This window comes from Narcine bancroftii, chromosome 1 (genome assembly GCF_036971445.1).
Source record: "Narcine bancroftii isolate sNarBan1 chromosome 1, sNarBan1.hap1, whole genome shotgun sequence".
Classification (NCBI taxonomy): Eukaryota; Metazoa; Chordata; class Chondrichthyes; order Torpediniformes; family Narcinidae; genus Narcine; species Narcine bancroftii.
Genome location: NC_091469.1, coordinates 486,238,227 through 486,255,809, shown reverse-complemented (window position 1 = coordinate 486,255,809; position 17,583 = coordinate 486,238,227). Strand labels below are relative to the sequence as shown.

The following is a 17,583-nucleotide window of genomic DNA, read 5'->3' as shown; positions in this document are numbered from 1 at the left end:
AACTCGACAGAGAAGGGGGGGGGGGGGGGGTTGTCAAACATCAACTGAGAGTTTAAGAGGGGGAGTCACGTGATGGAGTAGTGGCCGGTCGGGGAACTCCATCCCTCTCCAGAAAAGTTAAAAAAAAGATAGAGAAAAAGCAAAGGCACAAACTTAAAAACCAAAACAAAGTGAAAGTAAAAGTGTAGAGAAAATGGCAGCGAAGAAAGAAAAACCAAAAACAACGGGAAGAAGAGAAGAAGGAAAGACATCGGAAGAAGAAGGTGAAGTCCTTACCTGTCCGAAGAGGCCCGCCATGGAGAGAGAGGCCCGCTCCCACAGGTCAGTGGAGGTCCCGGGCTCAGGACTACAAAAATGGCTCGCATAGCCAAGTAAAAGTGCGCAACCGCGCATGAAAAAAAACACTGACGGGAGGGGGGAACAGCTGCGGAGTCGATCTCCACAGCTGAAAGAGACACCTGCAGCACAGCAGCAGGTGCAGAACATGGAAAATAATGACAACAAGAGAGAAGAGGGTAAAAAGAAAACAAGGAAACAACAGATGGTCAACCCAGAGGAAGAAGAAGAAGAAGAACAGAAAGAAGTGGAAGAAGAAAAGAAAGGCAAGACAATGGATGTATGTTTTTTTAAAGAATATATGGAATTAGTGAAAGAATGGCAATTACAAGAATTTGATGAGATAAAAAGAAGAATTAAGAATGCAGAAGAAAGAATGAATAAAATGGAAGTGGCCATATCAGAATTGGCAAAAAGAGTGGAAAATATGGAAAAACGAGAAACATTTGTAGATATGGAAGTAACAGACTTAAAAGAGAAATTAGAAGAATCTAATAAAAAAGCTAAAGAAGCACAGGAGCTGTTAGCTCAGAAGATAAATATAATAGAAAACTATAATAGAAGAAATAATATAAAGATAGTGGGCCTTAAGGAAGATGAAGAAGGCAAGAATATGAGAGAATTTATAAAAGATTGGATCCCCAGGGTCCTGGGAAGACCAGAATTACAGGAAGAAATGGAAATAGAGAGGGCACATAGAACTTTAGCCCCGAAACCACAACCGCAGCAAAAACCAAGATCCATTTTAGTAAAATTCTTAAGATATACAAGAGAAAATATATTGGAGAAAGCAATGAAGAAAGTAGGAGAGGACAAAAAGCCACTGGAATATAAAGGTCAAAAAATTTTTTTCTATCCAGACATAAGTTTTGAACTCCTGAAGAAGAGGAAGGAGTTCAATACAGCGAAAATGATCTTATGGAAAAAAGGATATAAATTTATGTTAAGGTACCCAGCGGTACTTAAAATAATTATTCCAGGGCAACAAAACAGACTATTCTCGGATCCAGAGGAAGCAAGGAAATTTGCAGAACAACGACAAAACAAGCAGAGAGATGAAGACATGTAATAAGAGTAAAAATGACCACGATCTATATGTATGTGTGTAAAGGGGTATATGTGTGTGTATATATATATAGTGTGCATACATGAATGTATCCGTATTTAGAGGAAAATATATAGAGTATAGACAAGAATTAATAAGGGAGGGAAATGGAATAGAGGGAATAAGGAGGGAATTAAAAGAGTGACCTTTGTAACATATGAAAATTGAAATCTTTTCTGGGGGGGCTGGGTGGGGAGGAGTTACAGTCACTGCAAAATCAGCTGACGTTTGCGAGTGAATTCGCAAATCCAAATGGAGAGGGGAGATGTGGTTGTCCGACAAGGGATAAAGGACAACTCAGGAGGGGGAGGGGAGAATGGGGTTAAATAAGTTTTAAATAGGAGAATAAGGAAAATGTTTGATGTCTTAGAAATGTTGTCTTATAAAGTGTTCAAAACAAGAAAGCAGAAATGGATAAGAAGGAAAGGTGATGATGGAGAAACGGAAAGGGAAGATAAACAAAGTATAAAATGGCTACGCTGAACTATATGACTTTAAATATTAACGGAATACATAACCAAATTAAAAGGAAGAAACTGCTAAATTTACTGAAAAAAGAAAAAATTGATATAGCATTTGTGCAAGAAACACATTTAACTGAATTGGAGCACAAGAAATTAAAGAGAGATTGGGTAGGACACATAACAGCAGCGTCATATAATTCAAAAGCAAGAGGAGTAGCTATATTAATTAGTAAAAATGTGCCAATTAAAATAGAAGAGGAAATAATAGATCCAGCAGGTAGATATGTAATGATAAAATGTCAGATATATTCGGAGTTTTGGAATCTACTCAATGTATATTCACCTAACGAAGAAGATCAAAAGTTTATGCAAGATATTTTTTTGAAGATAGCAAATACGCAAGGGAACATATTAATAGGAGGGGATTTCAACCTGAATTTGGATTCAAATATGGACAAAACTGGGAAAAAAATTAACAGAAAGAACAAAGTAACCAAATTTATAATTAAATTGATGGAAGAAATGCAACTTTTGGATATATGGAGGAAACAACACCCAAATGAAAAGGAGTATTCATATTACTCGGCTAGACATAAAACATACTCAAGAATAGACCTATTTTTGTTATCAGCTCGTATGCAAGATAGAGTAAAAAAACCAGAATATAAAGCTAGAATATTATCGGATCATTCACCCTTGATATTGACAATAGAGTTAGAGGACATCCCTCCAAGAATGTATAGATGGAGATTAAACTCCATGCTACTTAAAAGGCAGGATTTTAGAGAATTCATTGAAAGACAAATTAAAATGTACTTTGAAATAAATACGGAATCAGTGAAAGATAAGTTTATACTATGGGACGCAATGAAAGCGTTCATCAGAGGGCAAATAATAAGTTATGTAACCAAGATGAAGAAGGACTATAATCAGGAAACAGAGCAGTTGGAAAGGGAAATAGTAAATATAGAAAAAGAATTAGCAATGAAGGAAGATACAACTAAAAGAAGAGAATTGGCAGATAAAAAAATAAAATATGAAACACTACAAACATATAAGGTGGAGAAGAATATAATGAAGACAAAACAGAAATATTATGAACTGGGTGAAAAAACGCACAAAATCCTAGCATGGCAGCTTAAGACAGAACAAGCTAAGAAAATGGTATTGGCATCAAGGAAAAAAGACAAACAAATCACATATAATCCAAAGGAGATCAAGGAAAACTTTAGAGAATTCTATGAACAATTATACCAAACTGAAAACGAATGGAAAGAAGGGAAAATAGATGAATTTCTAACTAAAATTGAACTACCAAAACTACAAATAGAGGAACAAAATAAATTAACAGAACCATTTGAATTAGTAGAAATACAAGAGATAATAAAAAAATTACCAAAAGATACCTAGGTATACAAATAAATAAAAATCTCGGCCAACTATATAAACTCAATTATTATCCACTAATGAAAAAATTACAGGACGATTTAGAGCATTGGAAAGATTTACCAATAACACTAATAGGAAGGATAAACTGTATTAAAATGAACATTTTCCCAAGGATATTATACCTATTTCAGGCATTGCCAATACACTTGACAGAGAAATTCTTCAAGGAGTAAAAGAAAATAATAAGGAAATTTTTATGGAAAGGGGGGAAACAGAGGATAGCACTAGATAAATTAACAGAATGGTATAAACAAGGAGGCTTACAACTGCCAAACTTTAAAAATTATTATAGAGCCGCACAATTAAGATACCTATCAGATTTTTATCAAACAAGGGTGTCACATTTGTGGCCCGAAATGTGAAGTTAATAAAACATTAAACACAAGTTTTATCAGGTAAACTTCTCTGGGTCTTTATTCTCCCGTTTCCTTTGTTCTCTTGCTTGTGTTCTTATCTCTCTCTCATACCACGTGACTTCCGGTACATCTCATACATATTCATTATCATGACATCCGTCCTTTAATCAGAAATAAACTTTACCTTCACTTATCAATATCCCTCGGAAACATACAAACATCGTAACTAATGGTAATACTATAACTCAACTACATAAAGTTTACTTCCTACAGCACTCATACATGCACTTTATGATATAAGATTAAATACTGTCCCAAAGTTCTTATTAAAACTATGGCACAAAGTCTTCGTATCGTTTGGGCACTTTCCGGTTTCATTTCGGCCTGCCTGCGATATTGTCGTCGCTTCTCGGTTGTTCACTCTCAGCGTCGGAAATACTGCTCACCACGGCTTCGAGTGTTTCTGGCGCTCTAGTCACTTCATCGGGAGTGCTGGTAACTGCCTCTGGAACATCATCAGGTCTCTCAGTTTCAGCATCTCGTATTGGCCTTTCAACCTCTTTGCTCGATGTATCTCTGGACTGGTACCTTTTTACACCTGAGACATTTCTCTTATACAGGACTCCAGTCGGAGACTTGACTGTCACCATACTGCCACTTCTGGATACGACAGTATAGGGTTGATGGTAATAAGGTGTGTCTAGCTTACCACCAGTTTCATGCCTCACTAGAACATTATCTCCTGGCATGATGTCTGAGTACTTGGCTCCACGTTTCGAATCTGTGTACAGCTTTGCTGCACCTTTCTTTTCAGCATCGTGGTCCCTCATCTCCTGGTTGTCTCGGATTTCCTTTATTTCTGGCATTTTTGTGCGGATTTTTCTCCCAAAAAATGCTTCTGCAGGACTTTTTCCAGTGGTTGCATGAGGCGTTGCTCAATAGACAGCCACATAAGATAGCAATGCTTCTCGCCAATTTTGTCCTTCTGCGTGTGCAATCCTCAATCGTTTTTCAATGGACTGATTTTGTCTCTCTACTTCTCCATTGGCTTGCGGCCATTTCGGGGTTACTTTATGATGGTGGATACCTGTGGTCCTCATGTATTCCGCAAATGTCTCTGAAATGAATTGTGGACCATTGTCAGAGTATAATGTAACAGGTAATCCATATCTTGCGAATATCTCTGCTAATGCTTGTATTGTTTTTTCAGTGGTTGTGGACTTCAACACCACGTACGCATAGTATCTGCTGTAGTAATCTATCACTACCATAATTGATTCACCCGTCGGTAAAGGTCCAAGAAAATCAACAGCTACGTCGATCCATGGTCCTGTCGGAAGTTGCGTACTCCGGATCGGTTCTGGCGGATTACTCCTACTTATGATTTGACATCCGTGACAAGTTTTAACAAATTTCTCTGCGTCTTTATCACAACCTGGCCACCATACCTTGGTCCTGAGGCTTTGCTTGGTACCAACAATACCTAGGTGTCCTTCATGTGCTAAGGATACGATCTTCGGTCTCAATCTTTGTGGTATCACCAATCTGCAACCTCTTAATACACACTGTCCGATGCAACAAAGTTCGTCTCTAATGGGAATGTAAGCCTTGTGATTACACTTGTCCCATTGTCCACTCTGTATGCATTCTCTTACTTCCATGAGTTCTGGATCACGTTCGGATTCTCTCTCGACTTCCTTCGTAGTCACAGCTTTCGGTGTCGCCTGAATAGCTACGAAGCGTACAAAGCTCTCTGTTTCTGTTCCCAATTCTGACTTGGATTGTGGACATCCATCCTTCACCAATCTGGACAGCGGATCTGCAATGTTTGCTTTCCCTGCAATGTGGATTACTTTATATTTGTAGGGTTGTAGTCTGAGTACCCATCTCTCTATTCTGGCACATGGTTTGGATCTAGGTGCATAGATCACCTCTAATAGCTTATGATCTGTGATGAGTTCAAATTCAATGCCATATAAATATGCATGGAACCTCTCACAGGCCCATACAAGTCCAAGTGCTTCTTTCTCTGTCTGAAAGTATCTTCTTTCCACATCTGATAACGATCTGCTGGCATAGGCAATGATTCTTGGTCCTCCATCATGCATCTGGACCAACACGGCTCCTAAACCAACCGGGCTGGCATCCGCTATGACTTTGGTTGATGCCGCCGGATCGTAATATCCAAGAGTTTTTGCATCTGTCAGGCTTTGCTTCAGCGCTGTGAACGCTTTCTTCTGCTCAGATCCAAAATGAAATGGTACACCTTTCCTGGTTAGTTTCCTTAGTGGTTCTGCCACTGTAGCGAAATTAGGAATGAACTTTGCACAAAAATTGACCAATCCCAGGAAACTCCTCACCTCTGTTGCGTTCTGAGGTGCACGTGCCTCTGCAATAGCTTTCACCTTGGCCTCTGCAGGGTTTAGTCCTTCCCGTGTAAGTCTGTGTCCCATGAAGTCCATTTCTGACACACCGAACTGGCACTTGTTTCCATTCACGGTAAGGCCTGCCTCCTGTAGTCTAGATAGTACACGCCTCAACCGTTTGTCATGCTCTTCCTTCGTTGGTGCCTGGACTATGATGTCGTCAGAAATGTTGGCAACTCCAGGAATGCCTTGAATCACTCGATGGATTTCATACTGATAGATCTCCGAAACTGCATTAATTCCAAATGATAGTCTCTTGTAACGATACAATCCACAGTGAGTCACAAATGTTGTTACATCTCGGGAACCTGGATCCAGCTCTAATTGATGATAGCCCCATTTCAGATCAATTTTTGAGAATACCTTGCTGGTAGTTAGTTCTTGAAGTATTTCCTCCACTGTTGGTATAGGGTGTCGTTCTCTAATTATAGCTTCATTGGCCATTCTCATGTCAACACATAGACTTATGTGACCCTTTGGTTTGGGCACAATCACTACTGGGCTGACCCATTGTGTCGAATGTTCAACCGGTTCAATAATGTCTCGTTCGATCAATTCTTTAATTTTGGCTTCAACTTTCCCACGAAGTCCAAACGGAGTTCGGCGCATTGGTTGTGCCTTGGGTTTGACCGTTTCATCTACCGCTAGCTTCAATTGTCGACCTTTCAGCTTTCCTACTCCTTGGAAGACTGCGGGGAATTCTTGCTTCATATCCTCGTATGACTGAATTGAATTGACACAAGCTCCAATATGAAGTATTGCCAGGTCTTGCGCTGTGCTTCTACTCAGCAATGGTTCTCCCCTCTCTTCTATGACCATAAACTCTGCTTCGGTGTACTTATCTCCAGCTTCAACAGTTGCAGTAAAACATCCAATGGTCTGCAATGGCTTGGTTGCTGTGTATGGATACAGTTTCTTGGAACACTTCTTTGAGGTACAGATGATCTTTTTCCTTTTCAACTTCTCCCATAAATGTCGATCAATCACATTACTGTCACTGCCTGTGTCTACAATGACCTGAACTGTCACTCCACCAATGATCACTGGGACCTTCTCATGATGTACTTCATTCAACGTAAATTGGTAACAACTCTGTCCCTCCTGGGTATCATCATCGTCACTGTCTATCTGGCGAATGGTATCTTTCTTTCCAGGATACTTTCTTTTCCTCCAGGCTTTGCCTTTGGAAGTTGTACTCTTCCTCTTCTGGTCTGCATTGGACTTGCTTTTGCACTTCTTTGCAAAGTGGTCCTTACCTCCACACTTTCTGCAAACTTTGCCTTTGGCCGGGCAATATGGGTCTTTTCCAAAGTGACCTCGGTTTCCACATCGATAACACTCCACGTCCTGTGTCGACGTATATCTTGGCTGGTTATGGCGATGTGAGAGCCTCTTAATTTCCTGGCTTGAGTTATCTTTCAGGGTCATGGTATGAAATTGCCCTTCAACAGCCTCTAATGCAGCAGCAATGGTTAAAGCATCGGTGAGTTCCAACTCACTCCCTCTTTCCAGTAGACGTCTTCTGAGTTTATCTGATCTACAGTGCTGTACGACTTGATCCAATAATTGGTTGTCCAAATCAGCTGGCATGTAATTACATCCAACAGCTAGCTGGCGTAGTCTCGTAACGTACTGAGCAATTGTCTGGCCATCTTCTTGTCTCGTTCTCCGAAACAAATGGCATTGAAATGTAGCATTCGGTGTCACTACATAGTGTGCATTTAATGCATCTACCGCTTTCCGGTACTCATCCTTTCTTCCAGTATTCAAAAGTGTCTTAAATGTTTCCCGAACTGAGGGTCCTGCAGTGAAAAGAAGTAACGCCCTCCTCTGCGCTTTTTGTTCAATCGTACCAGTATCTAGAAAGAGGCCACGACTGTCGGCATAGGATTCAAATTCTTCCAGCCATGTTTTCCACTTCACACTTACAGTACTTGCATTACCAGTCGGGTCAAAATGAGCAATTCCACTATGTGTTAGAAAGTCACTGTCTGCACCAGCCATGAGGAAATATTCCAGCCCCAAAGTACTGAGTCACAGAGAAAATTCTTATCACCTTGAAGTTGGCTGTAATCCTCTGTAACCTTGTTTAGTCTTTAATTTTCTTCAAGCTTCTTTCATCCTCGTCGCCAATGTCACATTTGTGGCCCGAAATGTGAAGTTAATAAAACATTAAACACAAGTTTTATCAGGTAAACTTCTCTGGGTCTTTATTCTCCCGTTTCCTTTGTTCTCTTGCTTGTGTTCTTATCTCTCTCTCATACCACGTGACTTCCGGTACATCTCATACATATTCATTATCATGACAAAGGGAAAAGCCAGATTGGACTAGATTAGAATTAGATAAAATAGGGGAAAAGATACCTGAACACATATTATATAAATGGGATGAAAAATTGGTACAACATAGAAGTTCTCCAGTATTACATCATCTACTCAATATTTGGAAGAAGATTCATGTAGAAAGGAATAAAACAAATTATCAATTACCAAAACTAATATTGACACAAAATAAGTTACTCCCTTTTACAATAGATAACCTTTCCTTTAGAGAATGGGAGAAAAAAGGGATCAAAAGAATAGAAAATTGTTTTTCAGGAAATAGATTATTATCCTTTGAACAAATGAAAGATAAATACAATATAACTCAAGATACAGTGCTGGCATATTACCAATTGAGATCCTACTTGAAGGACAAATTGGGAAGCAGTCTGAGTTTACCAGAGGGAAGTAACTTTGAATATGTGATTACAGATACAATGATAATCAAAAGATTTATAACAAATATGTATATTAAACTGCAAGAAAAGGAGAATGAGGAAACAAATGGTAAAACTAAACAAAAATGGGAACAAGATTTAAATATAAAGATAAAGAAGGAAACATGGGAGAAGTTATGTTCTGGAACGATGAGAAATACAATAAATACGAGGTTACGTATGATACAATATAACTGGATACACAGGCTATACATTACACCTCAAAAGTTATATAAATGGGACCCAACAGTATCTGATAGATGTTTTCGATGTAAAAAAGAAATGGGAACAACAATTCATGCAATCTGGACATGTGAGAAAGTAGAAAAATTTTGGGAAGATCTAAACCAAATATTAAATAAAATTACAGAAAACAATATACCAAAGAATCCAGAGATCTTCCTCCTAAGTAACATAAAAAACAAAGAATTTGGAATTGATTTGGATGGTGCACAAAAAAGATTTGTTAAGATAGCTCTAGCCGTAGCAACCTGGAAATTGGAAGATAATTTGAAAATACAACAATGGTATATAGAAATGAATAAATGTATTCCATTAGAAAAAATAACATATAGTTTAAGAAATAATATTGAAATATTTGAACAAATATGGGAGCCTTACATGAAACACAATAGAGAAAACCTACCGGGGACATTCACTACCTAAATTAACGAAAGGAGAAGGAAATGAAAAGAATTGACTCAGTGGAATTTCTTGTTTATTTTTATTGAATGACAACATTGTTTGACTGGTTTAATGTATCCTAGATTTTGTACTTTAAATGGACGGGAGGGGGGAGGTAGGGAGGGTGGGATGGGAGGAGGGAGGGGGGGGGAGAAAATGGCACTGTATATATTTGAAAAGGAAAAAGTATGTATCATGGTTAATGTGGTTTATGGTGGGAAAAATAAAAAAAAAACTGAGAGTTTAAAGTAATTGGGCTGAAGGATGAGAGAAAGAGGAGGAAAGTCTTTTCGAGGAGGTTACCGGGAAAGTTGATGAAGGAAAGGCTGTGGATGCTGCCTTCATGGACTTGAGTAAGGCCTTTCACAAGATTCACATGGGAGGTTAGTCAGGAAGGTAAAGTTTCTCAGTGTTCAGGAGAGGTAGTAAACTGGATTTGACATTGGCCCTTCCCAAGATCGTGTTGTATGGCGAGCTCTCCACTGGCCACCGAAACAGAGGTGCACCAAAGAAGAGGTACAAGGACTGCCTAAAGAAAACTCTTGGTGCCTGCCACATTGACCATCGCCAGTGGGCTGATATCGCCTCAAACTGTGCATCTTGGCGCCTCACAGTTCGGCAGGCAGCAACCTCCTTTGAAGAAGAATGCAGAGCCCACCTCACTGACAAAAGACAAAGGAGGAAAAACCCAACACCCAACCCCAACCAACCAATTTTCCCTTGCAACCGCTGCAACCGTGTCTGCCTGTCCTGCATTGGACTTGTCAGCTACAAACGAGCCTGCAGCTGACGTGGACATTACCCCTCCATAAATCTTCGTCTGCGAAGCCAAGCCAAAGAAAAGAACAGGAAAAACAAAAGAGTAGTGGTGGATGATTGCTTCTCAGTATGGACGGCTGAGACTAGTGGTGGGCCTCAGGGATCGGTGCTGGGAGCATTGTTGTTTGTCAGCTCTATCAATGATAATGTCAATTGGATCAGCAAGTTTGCAGATGACACTCAAATTGGAGGGGTTTTGGACAGCGAAGAATGTTTTCAAAACTTGCAGAGGGATCTGGAACAGCTGGAAGCAGGATGCAAAATGGCAGATAGAATTTATTCATTTTGGGAGGACTAACCAAGAAAATCATACAAGGTAAATGGTCGGGCACTGAGGAGCATGGTAGAACAGAGGGACCTGGGAATATAGATACTTAATCCCTGAAATTGGCGTCACAGGTGGATAGGGTCATAAAGAGAGCTTTTGGCATAATGGCCTTCATAAATCAAAATCACAGGAGTTGGATGTTATGGTAAAGTTGTATAAGATGCTGGTGAGGCCAAATTTGGAGTATTGTATCTAGTTTTGGTCACCTAACTACAGGAAAGATATCAGTAAGAAAGAAAGAATGCAGAGAAGATTTACTAGGATGTTGCCCAGACTTCAGGAAGTGAGTTACAGGGAAAAGTTAAATAGGTTAGGACTTTATTCCCTGGGGGGAGATTTGATAGAGGTATTTAAAATTATGTGGGCTATCGTTAGGGTAAATGCAAGTAGGCTTTTTCCACTGAGGACAAGTGAGACAAGAACGAGAGGACATGGGGAAAGGGTCAAAGGGGAAAAGTTCAGGGGAAATATTAGGAGGAATTTCTTCATAGAGAGTTGTAAGAGTGTTTGGATGAGCTGTCTGTGGAGGTGGTAAATGTGGGTTCAATTTAGACATTAAAGAGAAGATTTGAAATGTTTGGAAGGGGTATGGTTGCAGGTCAATTGGGCCATCTAGAGTAGATGGGCCAAAGGGGCTGCTTCTGTGCTGTAATGTTCTATAGTACCATAGTTTTTCACCCAGAGAGTGCTGGAGATCTGGAACCCACTGCCTCGAAGGGTATGGAGGGTTGTACTGCAGGTAAAACTGGGATGTGTATCTATGGTAAAAACTCACCAAAATGCTGGAGAAACTCAGCCGGTCTTTTCAGTGACCATAAAAAGCAAAGATCTATGGCCGACGTTTTGGGCCTGCGCCCTTCTTCAAGGAATAAACAGGATCAGCCAGAAGCAGGAAATCTCAGAACATCTCAGAATTCAGACGGTGCCACCCGGGGGAGGATCCAGGCCAACAAAAGGTGTTAATTGGTTAGGATAAGGGACGAGGTAAGAATTTATCATGTTTGTGTGAAAGGAGACAGAGGGAAAAGGGAGAGAGACAGAGCTGGGGGAAGGCGATGGGGGTAGAAGGGCATGAGTAGGGTTTTAACGAAAGCCAGAGAAATCGATGTTAATGCCATCCGGTTGGAGGGCGCCCAGTTGAAAGATGACGTGTTGTTCCTCCAATTTGCGGGTGGTTTCAATCTGACAGTACATGAGACCATGGATAGACTTGCCAACAAGGGAAAGGGATGGAGAATAGAAATAGGTGGCCACTGGGAAATCCATGCTATTGTGGTGGACAGAGCTGAGGTGCTCAACAAAGTGACCTCCCAATCTGCGTCCAGTCTCTCTGATATAGAGGAGACCACAACAGGAGTCCTGCGGATACACAAGTGAAATGTTGCTTCACTTGGAAGGTCTGTTTGGGGCCCCGAATGGTGGTGAGGGAAGAGATGTAGACGCAAGTGGAGCATCTCCTGCGGTCACATGGGTAGGTCCCAAGGGGACAATTGGTGAGGAGTTATGGAGGGAGTGGTCCCTGCAGAAAGCAGAGGGGAGAAGAAGGGAATATTTGTCTCGTGGTGGGATCTTGAAGTAGGTGGCAAAAATGTCAGAGGAGGACGTGTTGGATGGGGACACTGGTAGGATGGTAGGTGAGGACAAGGGGAATCCTGTCCTTGTTGCACGTGAGGACAGAGGGGGGCCAGGGCAGATGTGCAGGTAATGGAGGATATGCGGGTGACTGGCGAGTTGATGGTGGTGGAGGGAAAGAAGGAGGATATCTCTGATGATCTGGAATGGAAGTCCTCATCCTGGGTGCAGATGTGACGGAGATGGAGGAATTGAGGAATGGAATGCTTACAGGGTGGGAAGAGGTGTCGTCAAGGTAGCTGTAAAATTAGTGGGTTTGTAGAAGATGTCTGCCGAGACTTATCTCCCGAGATGGAGACAGATCGAGGAAAGGGAGAGGGTTTCTGGAGGTGGACCAAGTGAATTTGAGGTGAGGGTGGAAGTTGGCAGCAAAGTGGATGAAGTCAATGAGCTCATCATGGGCACATGAGGCAGCACCAAAACAGTCATCGATGTAGCGGAGGAAGAGTTGAGGGGCCTGGGGAGCTGGGACCTTGGAACATTATGTCTGTAACGTTACCAGACACAATGGTGGAAGGTGGGATTCTGCTGGAGAGCTCCTTCAAAGTTCAAGTTTACTGCCACATGCACCAAGGTGTTGAGAGAAAGTTTGTTTGGAGAGCAATCTAGCAAGACATCCCATACATGATACAGCAAGTACAGATTGCTGAATTAGAGAGAGAGAGAGAAATCTGTTAGGACAGAACAAAGGGAATGTTATTTATGGGGTTCATTCAGGAGCCCGATAACAGCAGGAAAGAAACTGTCCTTGAATCTGGCAGTGTGTGATTTTGAGTTTTTGACAGGAGGGGGTGTAGAGAGTGTGGCCTGGGTGGGACGAGGCTTTTAAAACATTGGGCAGTAGGAGTTATAGATGGACTCGATGGGGGGGGGGTTTGAGTTGTGTTCACCACCCTCACAGTCTTGGGTAAGCGGTCCCGCACCAGCTTAATTTTCTTCATCTGCTGGCAGTTTAAGTTTCGACATACAGCATGATAACAGGCCCTTCCGACTCAAGTGCCAAATACCCCAATTAACCTATAAACTCCATTCATGTTGAAGGGTGGGAGGAAACCCACACAGACACGGGCAGAATGTACAGGTAGCACGGGATTCGAATCCAGGTCGCTGGGGCTTTAATAACTTTGTGCTAACCATGCTGCCCATAATGGGCTGAATGATCTCCTTGTGAGCAGTAATTTTTCTCCAATTGTATAACTTTAAGGTGCTTCGACAGGGGACTGCGGCATCCCCAGTGAGTTGATGCCGTGCCCATCAGCGCTGCAGGCTGCAGTCGCCTGGCCTGTGGTGGGAGTAACCTGTCGAACTCTTGCCCTGCAGGTCAGAAGGGCACAAGGTGCAGGAATGCTACTGCCACCAGATATTCATCGAGGAGGATGGCCAGCTAGTTGTGCCGACCGTACAGCAGCTGGTGGAACAGTCCTTCCACTGTAGCCACCTCAAGCTGACAGAGGTGAGTGACCTCGCCGGGGAAACCCCACTCCCCTTCACCCACCTGCTCTCAACAGGCCTTGTTCAGGCTACCTCAAGGAGGATGAGGAGAGGTTAATTTTTTTAACCTTTGTGTTCAGCTTGAAGATCTTTATCATAATCCCCATTTTTTTTTCCCCGAAGCAAACCTTTTGAAAAAATTTGTTATCCACTGATATTTACAAAGGTTAAACCATTCAGTCTCTACCCACCCATAGTCCTGTATCCATCACTGAACACTGTTACATTCATTTCATTTAAAATAGAGATTAGGAAGAACTTCTTTAGCCAGAGGTTCGTGGATCTGTTGAACTCATTGCCGCATACAGCAGTGGAGGCCAGATCATTGGGAGTATTTAAACAAGAAATAGACAAGTATCTCATTAGTGAGGGCATCAAGGGATATGGGGAAAAGGCTGGAAATTGGAACTAGTGTAAAGTAGCTTCGTGTAGATTTACAGAACAGACTCGATGGGTCTAATGGTCTGCTTCTGTTCCTCGGTCTTGTGAACATTCCCACCATTGTGTCACCTTGTCGTTACTTCCCATTTGGTGTTTTCCTCCTTGGTCTCAGCTCCTCAAAGCCCAGTGACTGTGGTCCTTCCCCACAGCACCCTCGTGCTGGCTGCACCCAGCTTCTATGTGTCCGTCAGCCTGGAATTTGCCAGTCGGAAGCATTCCCCCACCAACACCTCTGTGTGCTGAAAGGCCAACAGGTTTCGGGCAGACCAAAGGACATCTTTCACCGAGTTCAAGGTCTTCCAGCAGTTCTGGATGTCTTGACTCTGTATATTTCCTGGGAACTGCCCATAGATCAAAGAGTCCTGTGACACGCTGCTGTTGGGGATGAACCGGGACATGAACCCTCGCATCCTTCTCCACACACTCTGAGCGAATCTGCGTTCTGCAAAGAGGTGGGCGACTGCCTCCACTCCACCACAGTCATCTCGGGGACAATGTGCATTGTGGGTGGTGTTCCGGTTGTGCAGGAAAGATCTCACTGGGAGGGCTCCTCTCACCGCCAGCCAGGCAGGTATTTTTGAGCCTTGGTGGTGAGGCATTCCGCCAGATGACATGGACGGTCTGCTAAGGGAACCACCCCACTGAGTCCACAGAGTCCTTGTCTCTCAGTTCCATGCTGGCCACTGCCTAATGGCCTTGTGGTCAGAAGTGTTGGTCTGGAAAAAGGATAGGCGGTGTGGCAAAGTCCATCTGACTGGGACATTGTCCGGCAATGAGGCCAGGCCCATCTCTCACAACCAGTGGAACAAGTGAAGAATTTATTGTCATAAACATGAGTACCACGTACAGATCCACTGAAATTCTCACTTGCTGCAGTCACAGAGGTATAGAGGATACTCCAACTCCATTAAATTACCACAGAATGGTTAAGAAGGCATATGGTGTGTAGGTTTCATTAGTCAGGGGATCAAGTTCAAGGGGTAATATTGCAAATCCATAAAACTCTGGTGAGACTACACTTGGAATATTGTGTTCAGTTCTGGTCCCCTCATTACAGGAAAGATGTAGATGCTTTGGAGAGGGTGCAGAGATTTACCAGGATGTTAGCTGGATTGGAGAACGTTGAACATGCCAGCACAATACAGGCCCTTCGGCCCATAGTGTTGTGTCGACCGATGTAAACATACTCAACAAAGTAAACCTTTCTTACCTCGTGCCCAGAACCTATTTTTTTGCATGTCTTATGAGGAAAGGATTAGCGAGCTTGGCCTTTTCTCTTTGGAGTGACAAAGGATGAGGGGTGACTTCATAGAGGTCTACGAGATTATGCGAGGCATAGATAGGGCAGGCAGACAGCACCTTCTTTCCCAGGGAAATAGTAGCAAATATCAGAGAACATCTGTTTAAAGTCAGTTGAGGAACAAGTGTTTTTTACACAGAGTGGCTGGTGCCTGGACTGAAGCGCCAGGGGTGATGGTGGAGGCTGGTACAATAAGGACGTTCAAAAGATTCATAAAACATGGGAGCAGAAATAGGCTATTCAGCCCATCGAGTCTGCCCCTGCCATTTAATCATGAGCTGATCCATGTCCCCACTCAGCCCTACTTCCCGGCCTTCTCCCCATAACTCTTGATGCCCTGGCTAATCAGGAACCTGTCAAACTGTGCCTTAAATCCACCCAATGACCCGGCCTCCACAACGTAACAAATTCCGCAGATTCACCATCCTCTGGCTGAAGAAATTCCTCTGCATCCCTGTTCTAAACCTGAAGTTGTGCCCCCTTTCCCACCACGGGAAACAACCTTTCTACATCTACGCTTGTCTTTGCCTTTCAACGTTCAAAATGTTTCAATGAGATTTCCCCCTCATTCTCCTAAATTCCAACAAATACAGGCCAAGAGCCGTCAAACGCTCCTCATATAATAACCCTTTCATTCCTGGAATCATCCTGGTGAATTTCCTTTGAACCCTCTCTAACTTCAACACATCCTTTCTTAAATATGAAGCCCAAAACTGATCACCATACCCCAAGTGAGGTCTCACCAGTGCCTTGTAAAGCCTCAACATCACATCCCTGCTCTTATATTCGATTCCTCTGGAAGTGAACACCAGCTTTGGATTTGCCTTCTTCACCACTGACTCAACCTGCAAGTTGATCTTCAACCTGTCCTGCACAAGGACTCCCAGGTCTCTTTGCATCTGGGTATTTTCATTTTTCTCTCCATTTAAAAAATAATCTGCCCGTTTATTTTTTCTACCAAAGAGCAGGACCGTCCACTTTCCGACATATTTCATTTGCCACTTCTCTGCCCATTCTCATCTATCCAAGTCCTTCTGTAGCCTCCCTGGTTCCTCAACACTACCTGCTCTTCCACCTCCCTTCGTGTATCTGCAAACGTGCCCACAAAGCCACTCATCCCATCATCCAAATCATTAATATTCAACATGAAAAAAAGCGGCCCCAACCCCGACCTTTGTGGAACACCACCAGCAACTGGCAGGCAATTCCTGTATCCCAACTCTCTGCTTCCTGCCAATCAGCCAATGCTCTCCCCACACTTGCGTGTTTCCACATGGATGTCAGAAAAATTGAGGGTTATGGGCGTGAGATAGGGAAGGGTTAGATTGGTGTGGAGTAGGTTTACATAGGTCAGCGCAACAATGTGGGTCAAAGGGCCTGTACTGGGCTGTCATGGGCTGTGATGGTTGGGGGGGGTGGCTCGGTTGGTAAAAAATAAAATCAAATCCTTAGCGAGAAGGGACAGGCTCAGAGAACGTTGAATCCTTGTGGGTCGTGTTGAGAAACTGCAAGGGTGAAAAGACCCTGATGGGAGTTTTGTACAAGCCTTCAACAGGGTAAATTACAACAGGAGGCAGAGTGGGCATGCGGGGAGGGCAATGTTACGGTGGTCATGGGGGTGGGGGGTGGGGCCAATGCGCAGGTAGACAGGGAAAAACAGGTTGGCGCTGGATCCCAAGAAAAGTGATTTGTGGAATGCCTACATTATGGCTTTTCAGAGCAGCTTGTGGTCCAGCTCAGCGGGTGAAAGGTAATTCTGGATGTGGTGCTGTACCATGAACGGGACCTAATCGGGGAGATAAAGGTAGAATAACCATTAGGGGTCAACAATGACCTCAAGATCAAATTCACTCCGCAGTCTGAGAGAGAAAAGCTAAAATCGGATGTCTCGTTGTTACATTTGAGTGAAGTTAACCATGGAGGCTTGAGGGAGGAGCCAGCCAAAGTTCATTGGAAGGGGATCTGTGCAGGGAGGGCGGTGGCAGACGTTTCT

The 17,583-nt window shown here is 42.7% G+C and overlaps 1 protein-coding gene across 2 annotated transcripts in view; it reads left to right on the top strand.

Annotated features, from left to right (window-relative positions):
- Window positions 1–17,583, top strand: part of cyldl (cylindromatosis (turban tumor syndrome), like) — a 63,649-nt gene that overhangs the window by 38,078 nt on the left and 7,988 nt on the right. For both annotated transcript variants that reach the window (XM_069914955.1, XM_069914956.1), the window contains exon 11: window positions 13,679–13,811. In XM_069914955.1, the coding sequence (XP_069771056.1) occupies window positions 13,679–13,811 (133 nt within the window). The remainder of the gene's footprint in view (window positions 1–13,678; window positions 13,812–17,583) is intronic.